The 12,998-nt window shown below is 34.3% G+C and overlaps 2 protein-coding genes across 7 annotated transcripts; one reads left to right on the top strand and one right to left on the bottom strand.

The window, feature by feature from the left end:
* LOC110663405 (palmitoyl-acyl carrier protein thioesterase, chloroplastic) lies at positions 1-2,234 on the top strand. Its single transcript, XM_021822691.2, has 6 exons — positions 1-417; positions 498-631; positions 728-841; positions 927-1,095; positions 1,193-1,261; positions 1,355-2,234. The coding sequence occupies exons 1-6, from the start codon at positions 40-42 to the stop codon at positions 1,703-1,705; spliced, it is 1,215 nt and encodes a 404-aa protein (XP_021678383.2). The 5' UTR covers positions 1-39; the 3' UTR covers positions 1,706-2,234.
* A 2,626-nt stretch (positions 2,235-4,860) lies between these two features.
* Positions 4,861-12,768, bottom strand: LOC110663430 (CDP-diacylglycerol--serine O-phosphatidyltransferase 1). 6 transcript variants are annotated; one of them, XM_021822714.2, is made up of 14 exons: positions 12,141-12,768; positions 10,049-10,242; positions 9,161-9,226; positions 8,998-9,057; positions 8,121-8,211; positions 7,526-7,580; positions 7,315-7,394; positions 7,040-7,156; positions 6,843-6,927; positions 6,200-6,291; positions 5,690-5,943; positions 5,477-5,565; positions 5,200-5,342; positions 4,861-5,048 (listed from the first exon to the last, which is right to left on the bottom strand). In XM_021822714.2, exons 2-13 carry the CDS (start codon positions 10,207-10,209, stop codon positions 5,215-5,217), a joined length of 1,278 nt encoding a protein of 425 aa, XP_021678406.1. In that variant the 5' UTR covers positions 10,210-10,242; positions 12,141-12,768; the 3' UTR covers positions 4,861-5,048; positions 5,200-5,214. The 6 variants fall into 6 exon arrangements, with proteins under 6 accessions (XP_021678406.1, XP_021678405.1, XP_021678407.1 ...); XM_021822713.2 differs by having other exon boundaries at positions 4,861-5,342; positions 12,141-12,230; positions 12,326-12,767; XM_021822715.2 differs by having other exon boundaries at positions 4,861-5,342; positions 12,326-12,768.
* Positions 12,769-12,998: the final 230 nt, after the last annotated feature.

The following is a 12,998-nucleotide window of genomic DNA, read 5'->3' as shown; positions in this document are numbered from 1 at the left end:
AGAGAGAGAGAGAGAGAGAGAGAGAGAGAGAGAGAGAGAATGGCTGCTTGCCGTTGTAGAATCACCTTTCCAATTAGGTGCACTTCCAACAGTAACAATAGCCATGATCCTAATAAGCAGAATATGCACAAAATTAAAATCAAGGGGACCTGTTCTAGGCCCCATAAGGTTGATTCACTCAGCCAAACTGCAGGAGTGGCAATCACTTCAGTAGCTTCTGTTGCTGAGAATCTCTCCCACACAAAAGAGCAGATCACTCGCCAGAACATCCCCACCAAGAAACAGTATATTGATGCTCATCGTCAAGGCCTTATCATTGAAGAAGGCGTTGGCTACAGACAGAAAGTTGTTATCAGGTCCTACGAAGTAGGTCCTGATAAAACTGCTACACTTGAGAGCATCCTCTATCTTCTTCAGGTGAGAAACTAATTGAAATTTAGCTAACTTGTTGAATCATCCATGGGATGTATATGTATTTATAAAGCACGTGAACATAGGAAACAGCATTGAATCACGTATGGCTATCGGGACTTCTCAGCAATGGATTTGGGGCTACACATGGAATGGTGAGGAATAATCTCATCTGGGTTGTCTCAAAATTGCAAGTTCAAGTGGATCAATATCCAATCTGGTAAGCGGTGTATCATGATTAACCGCACTGTGAATGAAAATTAATGAAAAAAAGCGTAATTAAGGAAAATTCGTCTGCTGGGGGAACTTCTTGCAGGGGAGAGGTGGTGGAAATCGACACATGGGTAGGAGCTTCAGGAAAGAATGGAATGAAGCGAGACTGGCTCATCCGAAGCCAAGCGACAGGCCATGTCTTTGCACGAGCAACAAGGTCTGTTCTGAAAGAATTTTCTAACAGTAATGTTTCTCCTCCATCCTGCTTATTGTTCTCAGAATAATAAAACATGAAAAAACAGCACTTGGGTGATGATGAACGAGAAGACGAGGCGCCTGTCGAAGATGCCAGAGGAGGTGAGGGCTGAGCTTTCTCCTTGGTTTATAGAGAAACAAGCAATCAAAGAAGAGGTCCCCGTGAAAATTCCAAAGTTGGACGAGAAAGCTAGATATGCCATCACTAACTTAAAGGTGAACAAATCAATTCCCAGCCAAACTAAAAACAGAAAGGAAAAAAACAAAAGATTAACAGCTAATTAATATAATTCACCAATTTGTGATCTTGCAGCCCAAGAGGAGTGATTTGGATATGAACCAACATGTCAACAATGTGAAGTATGTAAGATGGATGCTAGAGGTAACCAATAAGCAGAAGAAAACCCATTAATCTCATATTATTTTTATGACAATTACTTGATGACTGATTAATCAACTATTCTTAATTGTACAGACAATCCCTGACCAGTTCTTGGAGTCCCATCAACTCTCAGGGATCATACTAGAATATAGAAGGGAATGTGCGAGTTCAGACATTGTTCAATCTCTATGTGATCCTGATGAAGATGGGATCAATAACAGTTGTTTAAAACAAGCTAATGACATTCCTCAGCTGAATGGGTTCTCATTGGCTTCTGAAATAATGGAAAGAAATGGACTCCTGGGATCAGTGGACAAGGTACCACTAAGATATACACACCTCCTTCTAACCAAAGGAGAGACTCAAAATGAAGAGATTGTTAGAGGGAAGACAACATGGAAGAAAAAGCAGAAAACTATGCCATTTCAACCTAGCAAGAATTAATTTAAATTAAAGTAAGTATTTTTCATCAAGTAGAAAGGGTTTAGCAATCGTGTCGTCCTTGTTGAACATCAGTTTGAGACCTTCATCCTCAAATCTAACAGGACAAGGTACTTCTGCAATAATTATTCAAGTTAAAATGGGCGTACATAAGATTGGAATTGGACTACTGTACACGTACATCCAACTCCTCCCCAAGATTTTTGGACATGCTAGTATCGATTGGAAGCTGAATGATTATTGTGCTAATAATATCCGATTGAGGGTGTCACTGGAAGGATTGATGATGTATTGGGGCCCATAAGATTGGAATTGGACTACTTTAAATGTACATCCTTTATCCTTCCCAAGATCTTTGGACATTCTGGTCTTGATTGATTGATTGAAAGCTGAATGATTATTTTGACGATAATATCCTATCAAGGGTGTCATTGGAACAGTAAATGATATAATGGCCCCAGAAATCGAAGGATTGTTTTGATTGTAATTTGAGAAGCGCCTTCAGATTGTATCTAAAAAGATTAATTATTAAAATAAAAAAATCTATACTTGTTTTATTATTATTATTATTATTATTATTACAGTGTTGTGAGTTTAAAGAAATTTTATAAATTTATTTCATTTTCTATACTTAATTTGTTCCATTTTCATAATTTATAATTTCTATACTTGCTTTTTATTTTTATAAATTGCAAAAACTTCTTGCATTCTTTGCATAAAATACAGCTAAGCTCTGAAGAGGAAACTGAAAGCCAAATTACACTGATGATTATTATTGAAGTGGAGCTTAGCAAAATAAACAATAGCCCTTTTAGCTACCCTTTTAACTAACAAAAAGGAAACCATAGAAAACTCAGGGATCAAAGACTGTCCGGAAAACTATCTTTCACACATGTAATAACAATAAGCGTTTTTTATTCAAATTTTAGGGCACTTCCAGTGATGATAATTAGGATGTCAATTGGATGAGTTTTTACTGGTGTACGACTTAATCAAACTCTATTAAAATGAATTTAAATCATACATAATCAAGTTCGGAATGAGTTTGAATTTAAAAAATAGTACTCGTGATGGGTTTGGATTGAATTTGAGTTTTACTCGTTGAATTTTTGACTCGTTTATATAAATATTTAATTAAATTTAAAATATATATTTTTCTATAATAATATTTATAAATTTTATATTTTTATTTTAAATAAAATAAAATTTAAATATTTTTGTAAAATTATTAAAATTTTAAAATATAAATTATTAATAAAAAATAAATTTTTATATAAATTATTAATTAAATTATATAAAATTAAACGAATTCAAATATTTATTAGTAATAACATTTAAATAGTTGATAATAAATTTTAATCAAATTTAAAATTGATTCAAATTTTAAAAATATTAATTAAATTTAAATTTCAATAAAATGATTTCTACATACATTACCTATTGCCAACTCTAGTAACAAAAATCTGGAAAGGTTTGATTTTATGTCATGAGGTACTCAGCAATCACTAAGGGACTAAAAAGAGATAGCATCCCTTTGAAAAACTTTTCATTCTTAAAAAGTCTCTTAGCTTGTCGAGCTTACTGCATCATATTTCTAATACTTAACCTATTTCATATATTCCATGTTCATACTTTAATAAATACTTAACAAAGTAAAAAATCATCTCTATCAAGATGATAATAGACTTGCTCTTTGTGCTCTAAATAAGATAAGTCGTATACTTATATTTCAGAAATATTAAAAAAGTTATACCATAGAATTATCAAAATAAAATAAAATAAAAAATCCAAGACCAAAACGCTTCCTTTTGTATTGAAAAAGCTAAGATTTGATGGTTCTTGTAAGACTAATTCATTGAAATTCTTGAAATTCCATCTAATCTCCAAAATAATATATAGGTTTTTCTGAGTATGGAGGATTGGGCTTTACCTAAAGATGATATTCAATCGGAGATTAAAAATGCTAAAAGTGCTCCTGGTGTCGTGCCATCCAGCATCCCCTCATGTAGATCGGCCTCGACATCATTGTTAGACGGTGGCTTTTGTGCGAGCTCAGCTGAGGATGCTGTGAGGTCTCGACTCTAGAGAAGGGCTTGTGTTGCTTTCTCAAGCGACAAAGGGGTGACGATCCAGCTATTAGAGTGTTCTTCTCTGGGTGTTTGAGCCGATGTCGTGCTCTTGTTGCTGGTTATGTCCAGGCTATGGTGGTTTGTTTTTGCCCAACCGTCTGCGGCGGCCCGTGGTCGGCTTGCGCTGTACATGCGGTTTCTCAGCATGCCTTGGTCGTATACGGAGACTGAGCTTAGAGGTTTCTGCATTAGATCCTTTATTTGGGTCTAGTTGGGCTTAATCTATGATTTTATTTTGTTCATTGGGCTTCTTCATAGCCCACCTTGTATTCATGTCGATGTTGCCTGTGAGTGCTCGTTTATATTGTGTTTAAATGTCTAAAATTATTTTTTTAAATAAAAATATTATTTTAAATATTATTTAAAAAATAATTTTAAAAATTTATTTTATTATTTTAATATTTTTATGATTAAAATTTATTAAATTTAATTTTAAATTATTTTTTATTACATTTTTTCTCAACAACAATGGCCCTTAGTGCATTTTAGCATTTCCAACCCACAAAAAAGGTACTCCAGCAATTGATATGGCTTTATTTTCTAGTCCTAGAGTGAGTTGAACCGAGTCTTTTTCTCCAAATGCAAATTCCATATGATTACGTATTGCAATGTACCAAGTTAGATTTTGATTTTTGAGTTAAACCTTGCAAAAACCTGAACTCCATTTTGATTAATATTTGCATACATTACTTATCATCATTATTAACGTCTGTTTTTTATTTATTCGTTGATACTTCAAAAAAAAAAAATCAAAATACCCACATTGAAATCAATAGCCTTAAAAATACTTTAATCTATTTATCAAAATAGATGAACAAAAGTTCAAATATTGATGGCAGAAGTTAAGAACGAAATAATAAATTATTTAAAATTCTACCACCATTGGCTTATTTAACAGGTCAAATATGCAAGAATATACTTTAAAAAACTGAATTAAATGACTTAAAGTGTTGTACTGGAACTTGGAGTTAATCACAGAAAAAACATAAGGTTAGAGCATCAGAAGAAAAGAGAGGAGGAAGACAATAGTTTCTAAACATTTTGCTGCAGCTTTCCATTGCCATTGTCTAAAAGTTCGCCACACCAGCAAAAGTCAGAAACAGAAAACTGTGCTCAAAAAATGGATAATGCTCCAGATACGTTAGGGCTATTTGCCGATTAGTTAATAGCGGCAAATTAGTAACCCATGAATGCATGTTAGAAGCATTTCTGAATACCTATCAAGAAAAAAATGACTATTCTCTAATAAAGAAACTGTGATCCATATTAACCTAAGAAAACAAGAATTTACAATTCTATGAAATAAATGGGTATTTACAACATTGATGGATACCCATAAGAACATAAAGGAATCAAAGAATAGCGTACCATGCTATATCATCATCATTGCCTCTTTCTCCCCAAACTTCGATGCATGTGCCATGACCAAACAATCAGGAATATTAGAAGGGAAACTCCAACAAATGCCCAGAAGATAACCAACCCCACAGGCATTGGTTTAGGGTATAGACCTGGTGGCAAAATAACATAAAAATTATGAGACACCAATCTTGACAGAAATATTTCGCCAAATTATATTATAATCCAGTTCAAGAAAAAAGAAAATAATATAAGGATGTGAAGATGACAAAAATAAGCAACTTACCATGTCCAAACTTGATGCAAATGAGAAGTTCAATGATGCATATAGCAAGTGAAAGCCAACAAAAAGCCCCAACCTTTTTCACTGGTTTCCTTAAAAATTGACAGGATTAAAACAAGCAGCAGCATGCGAGTTAGTTTAGCCATTGATGATCTTTGATACAATCAATGCACATTCAATTGAGCTAAACAACGTTTAGAGAGAGAGAGAGAATACCGGTCTTGGAGATAGGAATTGTACTCACGAATCGTCGGTATGGCAATTAGCCACCACAATATCAACCTATACACTATCACAGGGTTCCGAGGAGGAACCCAAAGACAAAACTTAAGAAAGAATGTGTTAAGCTCCACTGTCAGGAACACTATGCAAAGGCTAAGAACTTGGATAAATCGCCATGGACCAAGTAAGGGGTGCCACTCATCTTTGTCCCACTGTGCTGGTGTAAATTGTCCCAGTGTTCGTTTGACCTGATCAACGAGCAAGCATTATAAAGCAGTTTAAAAGCAGTGTCAATGTCTCCTTGAAACTCGAATAGAAATTCAATGACATGAAAAATACTAAACTTAAGATGATTTTATTCTTAGAACCAAAAAGAAAGAATAAATCGAACTACTGGTGATTGGAAGCAAGAGTCTATAGATAGAGTTCGGATAAAAATAAAAGCCAAAAAAGAAATATTTAATAAAGATAAGGCAAACATCATATTAGAAGTTCAAAACATGCCTTGCCCAAAATATTTGGTTGTCGACTTATACCAACCCACTCATATGTTTTTCCATCAAAGTACCTAACTGTATGCATCCCTGCCCAGATACCTGTAAAATAAACCAGAGAAATGGTCACAATAGGCTGCAAGGAAACAATTCAATTGGTAACCAACTTAAGAAATATAATACACAAATAACCCTCATTATTCCTTTGGTAGAGTCATTTATCCCTTTTCAAATTCCAATTTAGATCGTGATACCAAGAGTTCAACAGATCAAGTGTGGCATATCACAATAGGCAGATCAATTCATGCTTCTCAGCCTGTTGAGGTTCTTTGTTAGCATATGTGTTCTTAATTGGAAGCCAAAGTTCACTGGCCTGTAATTACTGAGAAACTTTCATTAAATTATATATATTGAATCACTCAAGCCAATATGAATGGTAACTTCACGTTGATTCCCCTCTAAATGAAAATTGTCTTCTAATTAAAAAAAGTTTAGAAAAGACCCTCAGATGTAAACTTGTCTCAAATATTTGAAGCTTCCAACTATTTAACTCACATTACTATAGAATTAGTTAAACAAAAAGACAACCTAAAAGTGATAATGGCAAACAGCAATTACAGTAGTAGCAGAAGCAGAAGCTCAGTAAATCTTACCAAACCAATTGCAAATCAAAATATCAAGAATGATACTGTCCCACCAGCATTCATTGAAGTTTGGCAGCATATGACGGAAGGTAAACTGAAAATGCCAGCACCGAAGTTAGCTTGTGTGCATAGAAGAGCTTATGCTCTATGAACCAAAGACCACACCCAAAAAAAAGAACACTGCAGGCATTGGCTAGCTAACTAACCTCCATCAACTCAAATCCAATAGATAATACCCAAAGAAGTGGCTGATTACGTATAAGTATAGCCTTGCCCCACCATCCAAATATATGTGCTAGAACAAATTCGTCAAAAAGAGTATCCTAGAGAAAAAATAAAATAAAATAAAGGACAACGAAAACCACTAAACAAATCACATATTGTTACATCCAAAAACCATAAAAATTACCACCAAGAAAAAGAGAAATTAAAAAGGAAAAGCAATGAAAACAGAAAAAAGTTGTGATAGAAGAATTCATACATAAAGATTCTTAAACCTGCTTGTGGGATTCTCGGGCATGTAAATGCGACAATCTGCACCATATGATCTTTCAGGAAGTTCTGCATGAAGAAATGGAAAAAGACCAAGACAGTTGAGTATGCAGACATCATCCCTCTCATACGAATGGGATGTTTGAAGAAATTGAAGTGAAATAATTCATCAAATAATATACAACAGTTATAAGTATTACCAACTCCAAGGTCAGGGTGGAGAAACTTCATGAACTGTCGAGCATCATCACGTTTCTGGAAAAGAGATTTTTAAATCCACAATAGCTAACAATTTTTCTCACACTAAAAGAAAGATGAAGAGGGGAAAAGAACATTCAAAAGATGGCATAATTTTTGTCCATAAAAAGTATGAGAATATCCCATTAATCACCATTCATGTGAATTTTCCAAAATACGAAAATTCAGCTTACAGCACCTCTGCAAAACAGTAGTAATTTTCAACTTATATAATGCTAGCCATTGCATATAAATCCCAAACAACCTGAAGAAATGCAACATGACCTCCCAATAGAAGCAAGAGAGAGAGAGAGAGGGTTATTTATTGGAGAAAGAATACAAGCTTGTATACCGAGATATATTTTTTAATAAAGAAACATCGGATCTACATGTGAAAGGGTTATTCGATTAGCAAAACAAATTGAATCTAGAAAAGCTCAAAGCAAGAAGTAAATACAATGACACGACATATAAAAAAGCAAAGGAGGAAAAGAGGGGAGCAACTGGAGAACCAAAAAAAGCAAAGGAGGAAAAGAGGGGAGCGACTGGAGAACCAACCTGGAAAAGCAAAAATGTGAGGGCAACAAGATAGACTACAGCCATTCCATGAACTAAGCGCCAAATTGCCGGATGTGGCCTTATAAGAACCCTGCCAGAAAATACAAATTTGCATATGTTAAAAGCTTAAACATCTAGCCCAAGTTACATTTATAAACCAAACCTTAATAAACAACCATATGGCCATTACGATCATGATCTGAATCATCTTACAATTCAATCTCTAGAAATTAGAGTGGTTCCAAATCTATTATCAGGAATAACCAGCTTGCAAAATGTCTATTTCCCATTGCAGTTGGAGTGGGGTGGTATACAGAAGAAGCAGTCTACCCAATCTACCAGCTCGGCAGCTCATTAATAAATCAATAAAAAAAAGCAACGCAAGCAGATTGGTACATTATTTAGATCATATCTTTAAAAATGACATGTAGATATTGTCATTCCCAAACATCGACAAAGCACTCATATCAGAACAATGTTATGTTCATATTCCTTCTTTAATATTTGAATCATAATCCAAAATCATTGGCTTTGCCATTCCACTATTCAGAGTTGAAAAACTTATACCCTGCATTGGATTTGAAGCTTTTCTACATTATTTACTGCCCAAGTTGACAATTGACAACTCACCAGAGGTTTGTATCCAAAGTCTATTTTAGTAATTCCAAAATCACGTAGTAGCATGCACCCACAAACATAAAAAGGGTGATCCAGTGCACAAAGCATCCCACACTTGTAGGCTCTAGGAAGGGTTAATGTACCCATAAACATAAATGCTACAAAATAAAACTTGCTATATGTTCAACAGTTCAAGATTTCATTTGCAAATAATAATATGTTAACAAATTACTAAAAAGAAATCCTTCCAGCCACTTACGTTGAAGGGGCCTGTAGCAAGCAATAAGCAAGGAAAACTGCAATCATTGCCCATACACCCCTATAAGAAACAGAACACAAAAAGCATTTATCATAATTTACTAAGTATAAAAGCTAAAAAGGTATTGCCAAAAAAACCACTAAATTAATATATATGAACCAACCTTTTGACGGATGTAACCACGTCACCAGAGACACTGCTTTCAGGATTGAGGGCTCCGCTTGCCCAACTGGGTACACAATTTAAATGAAAATTTATTAAAGAAATTTAGTATCTGTAAAATTAGAGCAGTCTAACTGCAGACCATATGGCATCTTTCATTGTTAATGAATAAGTTATCACCCATATACACAACATCCAACCATCAAACAAACTTCGACACTTTCCAATACATTAAAAGACAAAGTCAAACAAAAAAAAAAAATCAGATACAAGCAGAGATTAGGAAGGTAAGACCATGTCCATAATTCAGGGTCCAAAACTAAAACATCACATAGCTATCAGATATTTGTGTTCAAATGATGTCATGGAAAGAGGAGAAGAGAAAAAAATTAGAAGACATGAGATTACGAGCTTGGATAAACCAACAATTTCAATTTCATATGAACAAGAAAATCCTACAATTATAATCATATAGATTACTAAATGCATTGGCCCCTCTTTAATAGAGGGAAAAAGTTGATTCCATTGTAGAAGTAACTTTTAGCATTGACAGAAACTGTTACCAAGTGCGCTAATAATTAACAGGAGCTGCCTATATTACAAACTAATGCAATAACACAGACAAATTCCAGTTTTTACAATATACAGATCCAAATGTTTTCCAAACTAAAAAGGGACAACTCATTCATGAATGCCAAAGATTCCACAGGAAGATAAATAAATACAAAGACAAACTATATTCCAGCTGGGCAAGAAATATTTAAAAGATCAAACATCTACAATTAACTATCTAATGTGACAAGTGGCAATTGATTATACAAAACAGATGTCATTTGCCAACAATTAAAGCACCAATATAGACAAATTGCACATTGAGCAGGGCACTCACATAAGTAAGCATGCACCAATAAGTAATAGTGAAATAGTACGAGGCTTGTACGCCCATGCAGTCCATGGATCTACATCACCAACACTTGGCGACATCATATCACCATTTTGATGAACAATATGCTCCCTTCTTCTCACTCTTCTATGACCATTAGGCTCCATAGTCTCCCTTGCCTAGAGAATGCAACTTGTTCACTGAAAACCACGAACGTAGTGAGAGCCAATTAGGTGCTATCATATGAGAAGAATTTCCAAACTTCCTACTTAATACATAAAAGAATGAGATTATATTGCAGAATCAAAATGAAAGAATATGATTCATACGCCAACAGCACAGAATAGGAATTATTCGGCAAACTATTGGGGATAGAATACCATGTGTGCAACTAGAGATCATTCTTTGGTTCACCAAATCTAACATAAAGGAAATTAAACAAAAACACATAAGCTACATAAGAGAGCTGCTGATCAATGGAACTACTACACAACAATTTTCACTTAATCTTCAAATCAACAACAGTCATGCATACACCATGTATTCAATTTCAATAAATGAATGGACTTGTATTGCTTCTCTTTTTTTTACAAGTATGATCAGTGCTATTGCTTGAACAATATTGTTTGGTAAGTGTCAATCTGAATTTTCCTAGACGCCTAAAAAATTTCAGAAGCAAACATAAAACATAACCTTATACAAAATTTTATGTTCAAGTTCGTCACCATGAATAGAACCAACACACTGAGATAACTAACCATTAATAAATATGTATTATAAACAATAGGCCCCATAATACCATAGTTAAAATCATACGACCAGTACTTGTAAGGTGATAGCTCCAATGTTATTTCATGGCCCCATCCTATATTCTGTATAGTGTACAACAGTTTTGTTCCTTCAAATGCTATCAATGCCATAACGGTGACATTCAATTCAAGACCAATGGGACTACTACATGATTTGATTCAAAAAACATACAATGCTTGACTATGTTACAGGAATCAGAAACATTCCAATAAATGTAGCAAACCAAAATACCAACCACCTTATCCTACACGAGTCAAATGGTCCCTACAGATTACGTTGTTTTATATGATGTTACAGCCTCTTCATGTGAGTTCTAACCAGAAAAAAACATCTCATTTCACACATACCTAACATTTTCTGAAAATAAAACAACTTGTATCAACAAGAACCCCAAGCTACAGATTTGTTATAGAACAACTCTCCAACCAACTGAACAGCCATTTTTCTTATCTTAAAAGAAGAATACTTTTGCATAATAAAATTGAAGGAATAGAGAGAACAATTAACCAACACTAACATATTTTTAAACGGCCAAGATACTGTGCTAACATGAAAAAAATAACTGAAACCCAATTAAGCTTATAGCGACAGATGGTATTTACTACAGGCCTACAATTAACGATTTAGAATTCAACATCCAATGAAGAAGAGTATGTTGTATCAAACTTGAAATTACCACCCAGATATCATATCCAAGTGAACTCATCACGCATAAAATAAAAACCACTGTTCACATGCAGATCACAATATGGGGAAACATTAACAAAAGAAAAAGAAAAGAAAAGAAAAGTTAATAAATATGCCGTCTACTGCAAAAACAAAAGACCCACGAGAAACAAGCTAGCTGACTTCCTGATCATGTAACTAATAAACAGTAAACACGGTAGAACTCAATTGAGATAATATTTCTTGAACTCAGCTTTACAGCCCAGACTCAGCAAGAGGTTTTCAAAACAAAAATAACAGTAAAAATAAACTAAACCAGAATAGAAGAATGAAAAGCAACAATTAAGGGGGAAAAAAAAGAGTAAAACCCAACAAGAATTCGAGTCTTCATAATGCATATCCACTAAAACTTAGCTTATTGGCAAATTACACATGCCAAACAAGAAGTGAAGAAAAAGTTGAAGTAAAATTGAGAAAGAAACCAAAATTGAACCATTGCATGCAACAAAGAGGCCTTAAACAAGGAGAAGTAAAACAGCGCTTCAAGTAATTGGAAGCAAATTAAATTGACATAAACAAACTAAAATGATAAAATCCAAAAAAATGAAAAACAAATACTTACAGTACAGTAGACGCTTGTTACAGCAGATTCAGAAACGGGGACGTATCAAACATAAATACGTGTATAAGTATTAATATATTCTACGGTCATCTATTTTCAAATAAAAACAAAGAGAGTAAAAAGGGGATATAAAAAAAAAAAGGCGGCTTTGAAAAGGCAAAGTAAGTGTTTTATGTAGCACTTACGTGAGGTAAAGGTCTGCTGACAAAAGCGGACCTGACCGTACGATTTGGAGGGTGGGAAGGAACGAGAAGATCGTGGCCGTCCGATCGAGAGAAAAGAAAGAATCAAAATCAACGAAAGGAAAAGCAATCGAAACCAGAGAAGGAGGAGGAAGAGGAGAAGCAGAGCGAGGAAATAGAAAAAGAAGAACCGTAAAGAGTGGGATTTATAGAGAAGCTTGAGAGAGGAGTGTTTGTTTATAGTTACAAGGGAAATCTGAATCTGAAAGTAGGAAATGCGTAATGTGAGAGAGAGAGAGAGAGAGAGAGAGAGAGAAGGGATTATCGGTAATATTAAAGAGTTTTGCAGAGCGGCGAAAAGGTTATAAAGAAGATGATGATGAGGATGATGATAAGAGAGAGAGAGAGAGAGAGAGAGAGAGAGAGAGAACGACGGTCAAAGAGAGATTTGAAGGCGTTTTAGTTTTTTTTTTTTTTTTTCTCTCTCTCTCTCAGTCTCTCGTCCCTCCCGTGTGAGAATCGTAAAACAAACGGAAGTATTTTTTTTTCTTTTATTTTTTTTTAAATTATATTCCTAGTGGACCCGTGGAGATATTCTCTATTTAACAAAGCTAAGATGCTTTCTATAAATAAATAAATATCATCATTGTTATTCACAATGGTCCATCATTTTAAA

Source organism: Hevea brasiliensis, chromosome 17 (assembly GCF_030052815.1).
Source record: "Hevea brasiliensis isolate MT/VB/25A 57/8 chromosome 17, ASM3005281v1, whole genome shotgun sequence".
Lineage (NCBI taxonomy): Eukaryota > Viridiplantae > Streptophyta > Magnoliopsida > Malpighiales > Euphorbiaceae > Hevea > Hevea brasiliensis.
The sequence above is the reverse complement of the archived record's forward strand: the minus strand, read 5'-3'. Positions and strand labels throughout refer to the sequence as shown.